Below are 18,198 nucleotides of genomic sequence, written 5' to 3'. Positions count from 1 at the left end.
CCGCTGAAGCCATGAGTGAGGAAGAAGGCGGCATTTTAGCGCAAAGCTGCTTTTCGTCCTACATTCAAGCAAGTGCCAAGGACAATCTCTGAGCTGAGAGACAACGGGTTACCAATCAAATAGCTCGGCTTAATCATCATGCTGAAGGCAACTATGCTGCTTGTGGGCGTGACTTTGAAGAGGATATCTCACAATCTCAACCCTGAGATGCTCGCTTTGGAATCACTTGCTTACTTTTCCCCCACAAGAAACCCCGTTTCAATTCTGAAAATGTCTCTTAGTTTATGGGAGGACTACTTTTGCCATTACATGCCCAAGGTGTGTTTTGACCAAAACAAACTGGCTGCGCCTAAATTTAACAAATAAAATTTGATTCAAACTCATAACAAGCAATAAAACATGTTTCAATTGTTCTCTCGATTAAGGTTGTTGTGGAGCCCAGACAACAAGCAGGTAAATTCCCACATTTTCAGGGCTTTAATACCATTTGACTCAAATCAATGGAGCATATTGACAAGTGACATATTTTTCTGACCAAAACAGATGATGTCTGGCCAGCTTTTGTTCGGTAAGCGACTTTGATAATCATAAATAATGCTTTCAATGTACAGTACATCCTTAAACTATTCACAGGACTTCACTAATTCCACTGATATGTACCAGCTTTACACCAATTTGGTTTATATGCATATCATTGTCTTCAAGTCCAAAACAAATCAACTATTTTTCAAAATTTTGGAATGAAGCTGTCATACATAACGTAGAAAAAGTGAAATTACAATTTTAGCTTGTCTGCATTAGTTTATGTACAGTGTGCATGAGTGTGTGTTGCAATGAAATATTCGGAGGAAACTTGGTTGCCAATTTCCAAATGAAATCAAGAAATTAAAGCATTCGAGCCTACGTTCATTTAAAAGTGTTGCATTTCACGGCATACATCCCCAATGCTAAGAAATGTTGATGAACCAAGATTCCTTTGTCTGTATAATGCATTTCAGAACGTTTTGAATACTACAACGCAGTATAAGGGCCAAACAACCTAAGAAAAAAACAGCACTATGATAGCAAAGTCCTAAAATTAGGAGAATAAAATCATATGCTGTAATACTACAAGACAAGTCACAATGAGGAAAAAAATGTATGCATAATATTTAAAGTCTTATTATTATGAACTCCTCTAACGCAAAACTTGAATCTCGGAACATAGCGACTTTTACCTCATTCTCGTAATATTGGAACTTATTTTTTGTAGTCTTTTTTTCCACTCCTCTCTTTGTTTAAGCCCAATATTTGGAAAGCAGCTTGATTTTCTTTAAATTTGAGAGAAACCCTGCATTCATTAACAGATAAATATAGTGAACGATATGCAAATTGGACATAAAATGCTAAAAGGCCGATTTCTGCCGAACAAAATGAAATGTACTATATACACAAACACACTTTCCCACCTTGAGGCATAATTGCCCCCAATGGCGTGCTGTCTTTCAGTGTATCTTACATGAGAACAATGGAGAGAAATGGAAATATACATGGTTGAGGAAAGGGGGAGAAACACAAGAGCTGGCAAAGCACCATTTCCTGCTGGTTGGGAAAACAGGTGGTCTCGTCACAAGCGGGAGGGAGGGGTCGCATTACAAGATCTTGGGTTGCAGCAGGGGCGCCATCAGCCGGCTAGTTTACTGGCCACCAGGGAGGGTTTCCTCTGGGGTAGGTCCTGCGGGGTGGGGATGTGGTCCCCCGTGATCTCCGTCTTCTCGGGCGCCGCCGTCGTCGGCAGCTGCTTGTTCTTTATCTTGGCTTTGGCCATGTTGTAGTCGCCCGAATCAAAGTATTTTTGCTGGAGGGGAGGAGGGAAAAATAAGTACCCGCTGCAATGTAAACCTCCATGTACATACTTTTTTTCCCTATTGTAATATGCTAAATTATATTAGAGACATACTAAATAATGTATATTTATCTATTGATATACTATGTACAGAAATCCCTCGAATATCGCAGTTAATGTAGACAAGACATGGCCGCGATAATCGAAAAATCGCGAAGTAGGGTCACCCCTATTATAACTACCTTTTTTTTTTCTTCAGTACTGAGTTCTAGTAGCAAGAGTGGCTTGGGCTTACGATTTTCAGCGTGGATTTTCAATTTTTTATGAACTTAGACGTTTTTTTTTTTTACAAAAAAATCCTAATTAATAGCAGAAAAAATGGCGAAGAAGTGAATTCGCGATAAGTGACGTCGCGATAATCGAGGGAAGACTGTATTGACCCCCATAAAGAGAGCATGCTACTTAACTTTCAGAATAATCACCGTGCAAAATGTATTTAGAACGTGACATTGTGCTTCGAAATTAATCGTCATGCCAAGTTAAAATGTTTTCATGAATTGCTGAAAAAAAAACATTGCTTGATTTTTTATTTTATTTTCATAGTTTTGATATAGAAAGTGTGTTTATTAGTCCGGTAAAGACTGGCGGGGTAAACTATGGAAGATTTGTTATATTTGGCACCTATGTAGCAGCTTAAACGGTAATGGTATAGCAAAACAATTTTAGCTTTAGCTTTACCGCTTTAGAACCCAAGTTAGCCAGCTAGTGGTTGAGTTGACTGTCATATCTCTGTCTGAAGACTAGGGGGCGCCATATGAAAGGAGCAGATAGATGACAACCACCAGGAAGAAATAAGAGGAAAACAAGAAGTCATGTTAATTTTATCATCAGGCGCAAACGCCTTCTCTTGATGGAAAGCATTAGGTTCTCTTACTGTACGCAATGAAAACCTAACTACCATCTAAAAGCCAAAGTTTTCAGTGTTACTACTCTGAAAAAGTGCCATCATAGCACCATGACAGTAAATTACACAAAGAAAAACAAGTGATACACGACAGTGCTGAGTGGTGACATTTCCCTTTGATTAACGCAAATATCATTAAATCCTGCTTCTTCATCTGCCAATATTATTCAAGCAGCACTTCAGTTTTCAATCTATTCTATAAGAAGTAAACCCTGGTCCACTTTTAGATAAGCCCGTGTTAAGTAAGTAGCATTACAGCGGAAATTGACGGGTTTAAGTAACACAACTTGAAATAAGAAAATGTTTTTTTACCCCTTTCTGAAGACGTTTACGAAGCAGATCGGAACCGCCTGGTTTATTTCCCAAGTTTGGGTATCTGGATTTCAGTTTGGCCTCCTCTGCTTTCTCTGGATTGGTCATTTTATCCGGAACCTCCTGAAACACACAAACAGTTACGAAGCACAAAACATGATGAACAATCACATCTACATATGTAATGCTAAGGTTAAAATCAAAACATGAACTTTAAATTATACTATTACAAGATTCAAATTGTGAAACAGTCATTTTGTTGCTTATTTTTGTAAAGCCTGTGTGAGCAGATTTTTTTTTGCATAATATTAGGAGATTTAAGTAATATTTGGAGAAAAGTCATAAAATTATGCAATGCATGACATTACTTATTTTTGCATCACTAGAGCTGGAAGTTGTTCGGGGTCCGCAAACATCAACTTTTGGTGACATTAGGTCAGTGTGGAAAAATTTGATTTTGGAATAATTTTGGAGGTTTATGGGATTCCTGCTGATAAAACTTTAATGAGAATGACTATTGTTAATATAGGCGACATTGTTTTAAATTAAAATACTTTCAGATGAGATTTTTTCAATGCAAAAGGTGTTTGGTTGGGAAACACTGGGTTATAACACTGGCTATTGAACATACACAAGCGGAAAAAGACCATTATAAACACTTCCTGGGCGGAGGTTCTGGTCCCCCAAGACTAAAGAAGGTCAAATATGTCATACTTGAGCACGAGGGGGAAAAAAAATCAACATGAGGTTGAGAGATGTTTGCTTGACAATGCATTAGCATTCCTCCTAGCCAGTCGAGCTAGCATGCAAAAGGCCACAAAAACGCAAAATTTGATGTCCAAACCTTTCTAAATATCAGTACATCACAATAACCACTTCTTTAGAAGTACGAATAAAAGTATCCAAAAAGAATGACGGATTGAGGGAAGGTAAATATACACCTAGGCCATAATTCGAGACTGCACGGGCGGGACTAGGTTAGCTTCTCGGCTAACCATTTTCCCAAAATGTCATGTCAACTGGGTAACTTGTGAACATCCGTTCAGTTTTCCACATATTTTAAACAGAAAAATGACGTCGTTCGATATTAATACAGGACACGGCGTAATAAAACCAGACAAAAAAGGGATTATAACAGTAGCATGATGAACGAGCGGGAAGAGGCGACCCTTAGCCCTGCTAGCCGCAACAAAGTCATCCGGGGGCTTCCCTCTCCCGACGAGCGCTTTACGTACCTGATCTTCCACCAGCGTCTCCTCGGACGTGGGGGTGTCGTCGTTACCGTCCGACATGAGTGAGTTTTTGGTTTTGCGTTCAAGAAAGAAGCTGTTAAAATTGTTTCCAAGAGGTCCTCTTGGCTGCGTGAGTGAGGGCTCCGCTGCGCTCGCTTGAGTGACGTCGTCGCGCGCGCTCACGCATCGTTACTACGTCACTAGTGGGGACACCGTGCGCGCTCACGTCTGAATTAAAAGTCAGTTAAAAAAAAGTAAATATATATATTTTTTAAATCAAGATATATCCCAAAGAAACTCACTTTTTTTCATTTGGTGCCTGTTTACACTAGTGGGAATTTTTATAATATATTTTACATTTTTTTCCTATACTATTAGCTATGGAAGCAAAAAATAATCTTAATACATGGCCTTTATTTTACTAACTACCACAGCACATAGCAAGTAATTAAATAAATAAATCTTACCAGTCCAAACCCCATGAAGAAAAATAATTAATTAATTAATGGGTTTCCATTTGCCTGATTTTAACAGGGAAGGTTCTCTTCTTACTCATGAGACAGGTAAATTAAAAAAAAAAATGAGTCTCATAATTTTTCCATATCCAAAGACTTTATGAGTTAAGATTGTCTTGTAAAAGGATTATAAGGCCAAAGTGTGTGTGCAAATCAGATTTATACAGAGCCCAAGCCATGTCATAATTTTTTCCCCAATCATATCATTTCCGGGGCCCCATAGATTTATGAATTCTGTCGGAATGAGACAAGAGATCAGATTTGAAGATTGATTTTGAAGATATATATATATTTCTTTTCAGATTTGAATAATGTCAAAAAATACTATGATATAGTTTACACTAACTCATCTTGGCATGAGCAACATCACAAAAAGTAACTGAAATATTAATTTAAATATTAAATAAAAAGGATGGTTAGGTAAACTGAAAGTAAACACTTAGAACTAAGATTAATCTTTCGCTATTGCAACACTTCCGATAAAGTGGTTATTGTAACAGTACAAAAAAAAAAAAAGATCGACAATAAATTTTCGCTTTCTTTTCCAGTTTGGATGGGCGAGGGGAAAAAAAGAACAAATCCACAGTGCATTTCTTTTGATTTCTTTTGTTAGGATTACTTCAATTCAGTGCGATTGATTGCAGGTTCAACTTCTTCGATGGTCTTTTTGTCTTCTGAGGTGACGGGAAGGTGCTCCGCACTCGGTGCGCTTCAAGTTTGAGATTTAATCTTCCGTCTTTTTCACGCAGAATTACCCCCAAACCGCTGGATCAGATTGTTGCAGGGGATCCGGCATTAAGCTTCCTTTTACCCAAAATCCGTTGAAGAAGGAAATTAAACAAAAGGGAGAAAAATATCGACTTCCGCAAGCTATTGACTCCAAAACAGGCTTATTTTGCTGTTAAATGATCTGCAATTTAAGAGGCCACATATTGCATTTCTCAACGTAACTGAGGGTCAACTTTAAATGACTATGTCACAATGAGGTCCAAATTAACATTCTTAGTGGAGAACAGAATTATTTAAAGAGTCCAACTGGTCCTGTGGACAATCATTGGTCTCGACTCCTCCTGCCAGACGCAAGATGAGGGGAAATACACTCGAGAATTACCTTTTAAATCTTGTAAGGCATTTTCTAGCAGGATCTCAAAAGCCTGCACGACCCAGCTGTGAGTCACGACAAAGATCATGCACACCAACAAACAATTCCATTCCAACAAGGGTCCCACGTGGGGGTGCACTCCATCATCTGCTGTCCTTCAATCTCTCTTCCAACACAAGTTACAGACTATCACAATGACTCATGGCTGTAATCGCAGTTTTGGGTACGGCCTGCCAGGTGGAGAATGGGCCGAGGGTGGGCAAGGGGGGGGCGGGGCCTGGGATTTTAGTCGGGGGGGTCAGCAGCGGGGCGAGAACGGCGGGTCGATGGGTGACTCGGTGAATGACTGTAACTCGTAGGCGGCACCGCTGTCCACCTCCATAGATTTTCTAGAAAAGAGTAGACGGATGTCCCTGTGGAGGTAGATCTTCCCAGATTTTGAGCTCTGGAACCTATTAAAGAAAACACAGAGGATGGTTGAACGTTAAAAAAAAATCAGCTGCCAATGCGTGTTTTAGTATTCATGTGGATTGTGAATTATAGTGATTTGCTGGGTGGGACGTAAAATGTCATGTAATTAATTGTGAATGACAGTGAGTATAATACATACAGTAAAATTACCCCCTTGGAAACATTTCAATACTTTAAAAAAAGGCTTCTCACCTCAGATGAACTAGGTAGCGCAGAGTTCGTGCCAGGCCCAAAGCGAGGGGTTTTCTGTTGATCTGATGGTTTGAGTCCCGCCTGACGGGGACAGAAAATGTCCTCTGGCGCAGGAAGGTCTGGTGTCCTGCTGGCATGGCTCGTAGGTCGTACATCACCACAAACATCTTTACCACCGTCTTGTTGGGGTTGAATAAGGTCTGTGGTGAGTGGAGAACATTGCCCGAGAGATTAATCACATGACATCTCACCGCATAGAACAGGCATTTTCTAGTTCTGAAAATACCGACTGTTGAAAAACAAAGTCAGTTCTCTAGCTTTTGAAGTTATTTCAGTCCCTCAAGCACGACTTTGTAATGTTGGTGGGATTTTTGGAACTAAAAAGGCCCTCTTGGTTAACAATATCTGTTCTACTTCATCCCAAAGGAGTTTCAGTGGGCTTTTCCAAACAATATATCCAAGCCTTTTTGGATGATGTACTGGGAAGAGAAAATTAACAACGTTTCCACTGAGCTAGAGCACACAAAACTGTTCAAAAGAATTATTAGGATAATGAATTAAGAGTAAGGGAAGAGTCAACCATGACTTAATGGTTATTAAGTGTCATTACTATAAATGTACGCCCAATAAAATGAATAAGGAAAGTATAACGTGAACACTAGGGGTCTCCCACAACCTGACTTGCTCTTGTTTTGTTTGTACTCATCTATGAGAAATGATTCTGATGTTTTATGTAAATCTCCATTTACACATGGCGCCATTACCACTTGAATGGTTCCTGATGGAGGTACTCGGTAGCCCCTTTTCCCCAAGGACTCCAAGTTGATCACACCCTGACAACGATACAAACAATATGCTTTTAGGTTCCAATTAGAGCAGTGTATTGTACAAATAAAAATAACCTGTAACATTTTTACCATATAAGGTGAAGGGGCGTTATCGTCAGACACGCTGTAAAATGACACGTCCACGGGCAAGGTCAGGTGACTTGGACAGAAGGAGCCACTAGCACCAACTTCAGCCGCAAAACCGTCCACGGTCCCTAAAGGCTCCAGACGGTAGTTCAACACGCACTCCTGTCGAGAGTATATATTGAAAACGCCATTATGCTAAAAACACTATTTATCTCGGTACACGGTCGATTAGTCGCCAGTCTTTTGGTCGCCAGTCTTTTGGTCGCCCGGAAGGCAAGTGATAATTACCATTTAAATCGTTGCTCAAATTCCCTAAATACAAACTGCGAATTACTATTTAGTCGTACTTAATGCCCTAGTAATTATTAGGCTAAAGAAAAGCTCCAAATTTCCCGTACTTTTATTGTTTTTTGTTGGAGAACTTGTTAAGACCCTGACTGACGTAGCTTCTTAAAGGGACAACGCATGTACATACAAACTCATACACTCACACGTCCGCTCAGTGAAATTCCTCATGGCCATTGTTGGCTTTTATTGATGCGTAGACCGTGTTGTTTTACCTTGTTTTGTTCCCGGTCTTTTGGTCGCCTGTTGTCGCGGTCGGGGCGACCAAAAGACCGCGACCAAAAGACCGGCGACCAAAAGACCGGCAACCAATCGACCGCACACGATTTATCTCGGCACGTAAAATGCAGTTGTCGTGGTAAACAAAAACCGTAAGAATAGTGCAAGTAAGCCAGAGACGTTTCACTAAGAATAGCAGAAAGCTTTTAAAAAACTGTATAATATAACCCTTTGTAGAAATTGAGCAGAGTTACAGCAAAGGTAGACGATTGACACTTTGTGCTTTACCTCAAAGTTTCCCAGAAGACTGAGACTGGCAGGTGGAGCACTTGCACTAAAAAGCTGCTGAGAGTCTTCCGTGTACTCTTCTCCCTTAGGGCACACCCTGTGGGTTTTAAACACACACGCACATTCGCTTGATTGACCTGTTCACGACGTCAAGGAATTTTAAAGTGAGGGAAGTGACAAACATTCCGAGCCAAAACTGCTAAGGTGAAAGAAAGAACGTCATTCATCGACGGGCATAGTAGAGTATTGAAATAGTCTCCAGGTGATGGAAAGTTGGGAGCCAAGAGCAATAATCCACCTAAACAATCCAGCCAAAGTCAATATTAAAACGGTGAAAATGTCTTTCTTAGAAATAGAAGAGCACCGTTTTGAGTTATTTTAACCTTGAAGACTAAACTCTGCTGCATAAAAAGTGGCACAGATGAAACGCCCACATGTGCACTGAGTAGGCAGTTGCTGCTGAGATCGCAGAGTTCTGCCTGGGCTGCCATTTTGAGCAGAACGTGTAACAACAACTCACATGTACAGACAGCAATTCTTTAGAACTACTGAAACATTTATCGCATCCAAATAGAGAAGTCCAAATCTGACAGGCCTACACGTCTATGTGACTTTTTTGTTAACGATGAGAAAACTCTAAATGGAAGACTGAGTTCAAGTTAATATTTTAGCTTGTTTGCACTTCTAACTTCATCGTGTGAATGGAACATGTCATGTACGCTTTCTCATACTCCCGTCTTTTAATGTACTGAAAAGCACCAATTATTTATTTTAGTACTTTTTTTGCGGTGTACAAAATAAAGTCAAATGGTTGTATGTCTGATTTTATAAACAAACAGAATGGGAAATCATTTGAGTATATACGGATGTATAAGGCTGAAAGCGTTATTAACCCTTTGGTGTTCCTTGCTGTTAGATGCTCAAATGTAAAAACAATAAAACTATTTCAATTTATAAACTGGGCATTTTAAACTGTTATAGTTCTGAAATTAAACTTGACCATTTTTTTTCTAATTCAAGCTGTGGAGCCATTACATTAGATTTAAAAATTGTGAGCAATAAAAAATGCTGCTAAAAAGTTTAATTCCTATATCGTCAAAAAACAAAAACTCCACACCCAAATATAAACCCACAATCACAAAAAGGCTATTTTTCTCATTAACTTGTAAAAATCAATATTCAAACCGCACTGGGACGTTGGAAAACAGTAGCGGTTCATCCAAAAATCAAAGTAGACCAATGCAAACACATGTAGAAATGACTAAAATAAGACTAAAGATTTCTATCCAGAAGACTAAGACTATAAAAATAAGAGGACTTCCACCCACAACACTGGTAAATATGCATGAATTCATCATCTCAATGCATACAAGCAAATAACAACACACAACGAGCCGAGGCGTACCTTTTCCCAGAAGCCCAAGGCAAACCCTTACAGCCAACCAGAGAGGTGTCCAAGTCAAAATAGCCCGATTGGTGTTTCCTCTGGGGTACCTGCAACAATCACACAAGGCACAACACCTAAGTACGCTGCCATAAGTCTGATTTAACACCATATTAATATAATATATTGCATTGCAAGTGATCTTGAGGACGTGACTCACAGCTCCCTCCGTTAAAAAGCTACGTGTGCATTCGTGATCGATCATCCGCTACCTACTTAGTCGTTACTGCGGCGTGATGATTGCATTGTGAGTAACGTCACATGGCTAGTGAGCGCCACGTTATGACACAGAAAAGCACACGGGAATTACTGATGCTTCATTGTGGCTAAAAGCCTGTGCATGTTGAGTCATTGGAACATTTGCAGGGTGAGAGTGTGTGTGTTTTCTTACAGGGCTGGAGAGCAGGGGCAGGCCCGTGCAGGGGTGGAAGGCCTTGGTGGCCGTGGCGTCTAATGAGTGGCGATTTTGTTTCCTCCAGCCGTTGCAGGGCCCCAGCGGAGCGGGTCCGTGAGTTCGCTGGGGAGAGAAGAGGTTAAAGCGTTAGGCTGTAAACCCGTAAGGTCTTTGAAAGCATGTTCGTAAGCAACATGCATCATCTTTTATGACCACTTTTGTTCTGTCGTAAACGTCCTCAAATAGATTTTATTTTAAAAACATGTATTTCTTTATGGCTTTCCACCCTTTTTCCTCACAAATCAAAATTTTATGTACCATTGGCTAGTGCTGTTCTATGTGGCTTTTAGGTTTAATGCACATACATGCTACATTTTTATGATTTTTTTATTTAAAACTGCACTATACTATTTTTGCTTGAATGTGGCGTCATTTGCTCGATTAGACTTTAGAATAAGGAAACATCAGAACAAGATTATAAATGTTTTTGATTTTTCATGATAGCCTTGTGTTAGTTTTGATTGTCAATCCTTTTATTCAGTTAGTTTCATTTATTTTTTTATAGTGGATTTGCAAGATTTGAGTCGATTTGATTTTTTCTTGAAATATTACTTATTCGTTTTCGTATTAGTTTTTCAGTAATTGGGTTACTTTTGTCAGCTTCTGGTTAGAATGAAAAAGTAAAAGGCTTATCAGTTTGCCATTCTAGCGCAGTGTAGTGTGTAATAGGACTTGTCAAAGTGAAAATGAGTTTTTATGACAACAAAAGTGAGCAAAATCTCAATTCAAAGGTCCCTTACCAGGTGAGGAGGGGGAGACACGTCCGGAGACCGTCTCGGTGTTTGGTTCTCATTCCGGGGTAAAGCATCTGCCTGTGCTGATAACTGAGGTTTGCAGTGATTTTGGATTGCCTTACAGCTGGAGGTGCATCTCTTGCAAAGCGTCTCGTTTCTAGGTCCGTTCTCAAAGGAGGGGGAGAAAATGTGACTGCTGGTCGTGTGGACTGGTGGCTTTTCCCGGGCTGGGGGTTGTAAACGCGGACCAGCGTGCAACTGGCCTCTGAGTGAAGGTTCTTCAAGTGTAGACTGGACGCCATTTTGGGCTCCAGGAGAATGGCGGCAATCGGTCCCCGGATCGAGGCGACTTTTGTTTGTGCAAAGAGGCGTGTACGGGGCGGCGGCGGGTTTGCCCCGGTCAAGTTCGTGGTGGTGTCCGTTGGTGTAGCGGTCCTGTGGGGGGTGTGGAACGTGTGATGAGTGCGAATACGTGCGTATTGTGTGCGTGACTGTTGTTGTGTGCGTGTGGTGCAGGGGGCTGCCACACCTGCTGTGGCTGGGGGACAGCGAGGGGACGGACAGCCTTTCCTGGATCAATCGAGTAATGTCATGCACTGCCTGAGCTATCAGGGAACCATCTCGCTCGCCGCTTTTCTCCCTCGCCACGTCTCGCGACCTCTCCGGGCTCTCGTCTTTCGTCTCGGTCAATCTCAGCTTCCTGCAGGCCGCGGGTTTCGGGGACGAGGTCTCCCGCTTGTGGAAAGACGTGCCGGTGGTGGGCGTGGGCCAAGCGTGACCCACGCACTCGTAGGGCGGTACCTCTGGCTCTTTGGTCTTGCTGGCGGCGATGTCGTCATGGCTGCTGCCCCAGGTGGCTTTGGGAGGGTTGTCCGTGGCGAAAAGGGCGGGGGGGAGCGGCGGCGCTGTGGGGTCGCAGAAGTTGAGCCTCTGTGCGATGCGGGCTATGACTTCTTGTCTTTCCTGTAACAGCGAGCCGATTAAGGGGTTGGTTTCGTTCGCCGTGGGCCGCGGCGAAGGGCAGCGTGCGGGCTCGGCTAACGAGAAATTCTTCAGGGCTCGGAGCGGCTCGGGAAGAGGGGCTTTGGACCGCTCGCCGCTGTTGGTGCTGCACATGTAATCCTCCAACGGCGGGGGGTCCGATGAACCATTGAGGGACGAGTAGAGCCATTTGCCAGGGTGTGGAGAAGGGGAACGCGGGGGTGTGGGCGAGCTGGTTGACCGGCGGAACACTGGGGATTCCTGATTTTGGGGGATGTTCACCTGCGGGAGCTCTCCGTTCTGATATGCGTGCTTATCGCTTGGTTCCTGATTCTTCTTGCCGTAGGGGCCGTAGTAGTGGGGCGGCGTGGCCGTTGTTGGGAAACTGTTGATGGGAATATTGTTGATGGGAAGATTTGGGATGGGCAGTCCGTTGAGAAGGAGGCCCGACATGGAACTGGGGCTCTTGCTATAAATGTTGGGGTTGAGTTGGTTCTCTTTGTTAGGCTCCTGGCTTTTTCGAAGAGTGGGCGCTCCACCATGGCTGTTGAGGTTTGGGCGAAGGTTGGGGGTTTTGCTGTAGAGCGGCGGAAGGCCAGTGTGAATGCTGCAAGCCAGAGTGGGATAGGTGGGCTGGCGGGGTAGCGACTGGACACGGACTTGGAGCGCAACACTCTGGGACACATTGGGGATGGGGAAAATGTGCTCGGATGGCGGCTGCGGGAACTGCCACACCAAGTCTTCATCGGCAGCACTGATTCTGTTGGAAAGAAGAAATCGAGGAGCTTTTCACATTTGTGGTTTCGTGTTTAAATGACATGTCATCATCTTGTTCAGTCCAACCTGTAAAGGATGTTTCGGGGAACGATGCCGTGAGAGGCACTCAGCCAGGCGCTGAGCTGCGAGAAGAAAACATACGAGCGCACGGCCAACAGCAACGTCTTCTCCTCAATGAAACGGTCGCCGCTTCTATTTAAAGACAAAATATAACACAAATTTCAACGGTGGAAATGTGTCAGTGTGTCGGGTTAATGAAAAAGCATTCAGGGGTGCATGTTCACAAATTCTTTCAACAAATGCGACCAAAAAAGTGGGACAGTTTTCCAGGCTAATTACCCAGTGGGTGCAAGGCTATTTATCTTGGATTTAATGTGTTTTTCCAACTCATTTAAATTCCTGTCATCATCTTTAACGAAAAAGTCTGGATTTTGGGTGGTTTCAGTTGGGCATTTCTTAATGCATTTTAACCCCTGGACTAGTAAACCCCAAAAGCAAAACCTTTTTGGCATAGCCCATTGTCTTAAAACAGCAAAAATACAGTGAATTGTGACTCATTCTAAGTAGTGCTTCTTGTTTTCCAGTATTTTCTCAATAAATACAAGGCAAATTGCCTGTGGCGTTACCAGTTTGCTATGATGTCACTTATTGGGTACTCGGACGTTTCGTCGAAAGACGTTTGGTCGACCGGACGTTTGGTAGAACGGACGTTTGGTCACCGGGTTGTTACTGTTGAAACCAGCTCTCAAAATTATAATCATGAGAGAGAGAGAGTTTAATATCTAAATATCTAATATCAAAATATCAACAGTAAACTCTATGTCATAATTTGATAGCGAGCAAACCCGGCGACCAAACGTCCGCCCGACCAAACGTCCGCCCGACCAAACGTCCGCCCGACCAAACGTCCGCCCGACCAAACGTCCGCCCGACCAAACGTCCGGTCGACCAAACGTCCGGTCGACCAAACGTCCGGTCGACCAAACGTCCGGTCGACCAAACGTCCGGTCGACCAAACGTCCGGTCGACCAAACGTCCGGTCGACCAAACGTCCGGTCGACCAAACGTCCGGTCGACCAAACGTCCGGTCGACCAAACGTCCGGTCGACCAAACGTCCGGTCGACCAAACGTCCGGTCGACCAAACGTCCGGTCGACCAAACGTCCGGTCGACCAAACGTCCGGTCGACCAAACGTCCGCCCGACCAAACGTCCGCCCGACCAAACGTCCGGTCGACCAAACGTCCGCCCGACCAAACGTCCGCCCGACCAAACGTCCGCCCGACCAAACGACTTTCGACGAAACGTCCGGTCACGCACTTATTGTTTTAGAGCTGTCAACAACCCGTAGTAGAAACACCTGCTAGCTCAGGATTTACCTGATCCAAATTTCAACATATCCGCTGTGTATTGGAAACACGCACATTGATCTCAGTAACCCTTGACCCCTGGCCATCATATCAAAATTGAATAAATAAAGCTTCAGTTTGTGCTTACTGTCTCGGAACTGGCTGCAAAGTCCATCTCTCCAGCAACAGCGCGTCTTGCTTGATGACCGGGTCACTGATAGGGTCACTCGGTGAGCATTCGTCGCCGTAGCAACAGTCGGGCAGGAGCATGACCTCGATCATGATGGGGATATTGTTCCTCCAAAGCAGGATCAACTCTGAGCGGGTCCGCCGCGCCTGCCGACACTTTAGACAAAGAGTTGTGTTTCAAAAAGTGAGGGTCCGATAGACTCCAAAGAAGCTTGCTCGAGGGCTTTGAATGAATTGTGATTGTTTTACAGTACATTTGTATGGGAAGCCATCGTTTGAGGAGGAAAAATAGTCGGAATGCAAGATTTTACCTGTGGTACTTTATCACTGCATTCATGCTTGTGAAGAGGTGGCATGGCCGACTGGGCGGGCGGACAGTGCAGCCCCTCGGTCCTGCCCTTCACCGAATATTCCGGCGTCCGTCCCTCTGTGATGAGCAGGGTCAGGAACACCAGGAACTCCTCCGCATCGTACTCGAAAAACTCCTCCGTCGCATCTAGATGAAGCGAAAGCGCCAGATTTTAATCAAACTGCAATAACTGTTAGCGCAAATTGGCTAGAGCTATTGATGCCCAAATTCCCTAACCATTCTTAATTCTTACTCGATACATCGACAAGTGCAGCAGGAACATTTGTTCTAACTAAAGAACTTCTTCTTACAAGGAGTGTGGCACATTTTTTCCACTTTATTTACCTCACAAGGGAATACTGTATATTTAGACTGCCCGTACCAGCTGAGTGTCAGAGGCAACGTCACTCCCTCGCAGACACGCACACAACCACAAAATAAGCATTCTTCCACCAGCACTTAGCGAGTAAGGTTTGTTTGAATTGGTTACACCCCTGTTCTCAGGTTTTTATTCATTTCATTTCATAATACATTTAACCTATTACCTGCCATTGACATTGATAGTTTAAGGCACAGGTGTCAAAGTGGCGGCCCGGGGGCCAAATCTGTCCGGCCGCATCATTTTGTGCGGCCCGAGAAAGTAAATCATGAGTGCAGACTTTCTGTTTTAGGATCAAATTAAAATGAAGAGTATAGATGTATATTAAATTTCCCGATTTTTCCCCTTTTAAATCAATAATTGCCATTTTTTAATCCATTTTTTCTGTGTTTTTAGTTCAAAAATCATTTTGTAAAATCTAAAAATATTTAAAAAAGCTAAAATAAACATTGTTTTAGATCTATAAAAAACTGAATATTCAGGGCATTTAATCCAGTTCTTTTAATCCATTTATAAAAACAAATCTAAATATTATATCTAAAATGGTCCGGTCCACATAAAATCGAGTTGACGTTAATGCGGCCCGCGAACCAACCCGAGTCTGACACCCTTGGTTCAAGGAAAATTGGCGTAAACGCTCATGTTTCATGACCATTGGCATCAATGGCAGCAACAGAGTTAAATGCGTGCCATATAAATGGTTAACATGAATCAGATGTATTTTTAGAACAAAAAGTGGTCGGAAGGAAACTCATGTCAGGCGATAAGCAGCCATACTAAAAAAAATGGTAGCTTTTTTTTTGCAGCAAAAGCCTCCTTCACGTGAAGATTGTCTCCGTAAAAGTGAGATGGCTATCAACAAACAAGCCTGGTGCCCTCAAAGGTTTATGAAGCAATCTGGCAACTAGTGAGGGAGGCGTGTCAGGAGCATCTGCATTTTGAATGAGGCGCGCCATCCTTCCAGCTGCCCCATTTACACCAAAGTCAATGCACCACTGTTGCCGTCTTCATTGCTGCTTATCAATGTAACATTTGCGGCTTTGTAAAAAAGGAGGCCAACAAGACTACCATCTAGCTCTCATTAATTTATGGGCAGACCTATACGACAGGATTCAAAATCTGGCTGGACTGCAGCCTCATTTAAACAAGAGCACTCAGGAAATACAGATCTCTGCCAAGATTTGTACATTTGTCAGCTGTCAAACAATGCTGGAACCTGATTTGGTTTTTGCATCATGCTCCCTTGAAATACAAGATGATGAAATTATACAGAAATGACACATCTCCTATAAAACTGTTCAGATTATTCATTTTTTAATTAAATTTTTTATTGTTATTTTTTGTGGCCAGTGAAAGTCGTCCACATAAAGGGACCTTTTTAAATTATGAACACAAATCAAATATTTACTCTTTTCCCCATTTTTTAAGTAATAGGTTCTTTTAAAATAAACAAAAAAATGATAAAGGAAAAAAAAAAAACAATTAATTAAAAAAAGATTTTACGTGTGTCTAAATGAAAAAATATATAAAAAATAAATAAATAAAATGACAGTATTTGCTAAGAAAGGACCCAGCTCACCCACAGCCCAACATCATCAACAAGCGCTTATGAAAAATCAATGAACGAAATGAAATGGATACCAAAATAAAATGCAGACACATTCATCATCAAACGACCACATTTCTATAATAACACTGGTGACAGGAAGTCACACACAAAAACACGACTGAGGCTGCTTTGAGATTAGAACCTCTTTAGTCCTGGTACCGGAATAACAATCAAGAAGAAAAATACAGTGGATACGGTTCGTGTATGAAATTATTACCACACCCACAAGATGAGATGGGCCAGCTGATTCTCACAATAAGCAAAGCGTTCTGTGTGTGTCTGTGTGTGTGTGTGTGTGTGTGTGTGTGTGTGTGTGTGTGTGTGTGTGTGTGTGTGTGTGTATGTGTGTGGGTAATGCAGTCTGCCAGGCAGTCATACATTCCTGCGGGGGGAACTCCTCCTCCACGCTTTTGCACGTGGAGTGCTGCGCAGTCCAACACAAAACATATACGGACGGAGGGGGAAGCGACGGGACTCTCTAAGCGAAAAGGGGGGTGGCATTTGAGTCTTTCTGCTCAGCAGCTGGTTGGGGGGGCTTATATCGCTTTCGTTATTGGCTCCAATCGGAAAGCATTGAACCCTTTATAGGGCAAATGGCCATTATTCTTTGTAATTTAATAAATGTCATTAAATCTCATGAAGGCTTAGCATCCATCCCCTTAATCACATTTTGAGTCATGGAAGTCACAATATTCACATTTAGTATAAAAGACACGATCCAATATGTAATGTAAACATATGTGGGTATTCTCCATTTTATTTATGTTTTTAATATTGATAAATAGATTATTATAATGCCTGGGGTCCATAGTTAGATAGGATAGGTGGGTCAGAAAATGAATGAATGAATGTTTTTAATGTTAATCAATTTTAGTAAATAAAGAAAAGTATAAATGAATACAATGATAAAACAATTACTACTCTGGTTATGCCCCCCAAGAAAACTCTCAAGATGATCAACAATAAATTTTAAAGCATGAATAACACATATTTTAAAATTATTTTTGTTTTTAAAAAGAATTAAATAAATAAAGTGAATTTACCCTCAAACCCACCATGTTGTTTTGGGGGCAGGGCTTATAAAGCAACCCTGTGTTATTGTCAAAATAAAAAAGAATATATTTACTATGGAACCCTGTAAAATGTTAACGACGCCAACTGAAATGATCAATATACATTTAATCGAAAAACAACAACAATGCCTACAGCGCTCACGCAAATAATGCGCAGGTGCCAGCTGGTGTCAGATTGCGGCTTTTCAAGAGGACAAATTCTTAGAGCATGCACATTACCGCCCTGGAGGCGTGCATGTGCGTAACAAAAAACACCCATGAATACTAACCGACCGACAACTGCGGGCACAGTGACACACAAACACAAACCCTTTGAATACAGACCGACATGGGCGCATGTACACAGAGAGATGGACAAAGGGCTACTGATGGTGGGTTTGGGTAAGGGGCCCAGCCAGCGTAAGCACAGATGAGAGCAGTCGTGCTTGAATAGAGCATTCCTCTGAAGCCTACACGCAAATACGCATGCAAATACCCGCATT

The 18,198-nt window shown here is 42.3% G+C and overlaps 2 protein-coding genes across 3 annotated transcripts in view; both read right to left on the bottom strand.

Annotated features, from left to right (window-relative positions):
- Positions 1-273: 273 nt before the first annotated feature.
- On the bottom strand, positions 274-4,546 carry arpp19a (cAMP-regulated phosphoprotein 19a). Its single transcript, XM_077594822.1, has 3 exons — positions 4,337-4,546; positions 3,102-3,224; positions 274-1,837 (listed from the first exon to the last, which is right to left on the bottom strand). Exons 1-3 carry the CDS (start codon positions 4,391-4,393, stop codon positions 1,664-1,666), a joined length of 354 nt encoding a protein of 117 aa, XP_077450948.1. The 5' UTR covers positions 4,394-4,546; the 3' UTR covers positions 274-1,663.
- A 562-nt stretch (positions 4,547-5,108) lies between these two features.
- The window catches only part of atosa (atos homolog A), a 30,909-nt gene continuing 17,819 nt past the window's right edge, over positions 5,109-18,198 (bottom strand). For both annotated transcript variants that reach the window (XM_077587071.1, XM_077587081.1), the window contains exons 2-12: positions 14,618-14,802; positions 14,266-14,462; positions 12,836-12,961; positions 11,018-12,752; positions 10,215-10,340; positions 9,785-9,873; positions 8,380-8,476; positions 7,531-7,689; positions 7,378-7,446; positions 6,614-6,813; positions 5,109-6,402 (exon numbers count right to left, since the gene is read on the bottom strand). In XM_077587071.1, the coding sequence (XP_077443197.1) occupies positions 6,249-6,402; positions 6,614-6,813; positions 7,378-7,446; positions 7,531-7,689; positions 8,380-8,476; positions 9,785-9,873; positions 10,215-10,340; positions 11,018-12,752; positions 12,836-12,961; positions 14,266-14,462; positions 14,618-14,802 (3,137 nt within the window). In that variant the 3' untranslated portion in view covers positions 5,109-6,248. The remainder of the gene's footprint in view (positions 6,403-6,613; positions 6,814-7,377; positions 7,447-7,530; positions 7,690-8,379; positions 8,477-9,784; positions 9,874-10,214; positions 10,341-11,017; positions 12,753-12,835; positions 12,962-14,265; positions 14,463-14,617; positions 14,803-18,198) is intronic.

This window comes from Stigmatopora argus, chromosome 2, assembly GCF_051989625.1.
Source record: "Stigmatopora argus isolate UIUO_Sarg chromosome 2, RoL_Sarg_1.0, whole genome shotgun sequence".
NCBI classification, from domain to species: domain Eukaryota; kingdom Metazoa; phylum Chordata; class Actinopteri; order Syngnathiformes; family Syngnathidae; genus Stigmatopora; species Stigmatopora argus.
The sequence above is the reverse complement of the archived record's forward strand: the minus strand, read 5'-3'. Positions and strand labels throughout refer to the sequence as shown.

What these genes read in the sequence shown, in the direction of transcription:
- arpp19a (XM_077594822.1), bottom strand. Translation starts at nt 4,393, where the DNA reads ATGTCGGACGGTAACGACGACACCCCCACGTCCGAGGAGACGCTGGTG. An exon ending in AGACGCTGGTGGAAGATCAG is followed by an intron (nt 3,225 to 4,336) that starts GTACGTAAAGCG and finishes TGTGTGTTTCAG; the next exon opens with GAGGTTCCGGATAAAATGAC. An exon ending in GTAAACGTCTTCAGAAAGGG is followed by an intron (nt 1,838 to 3,101) that starts GTAAAAAAACAT and finishes CCTCCCCTCCAG; the next exon opens with CAAAAATACTTTGATTCGGG.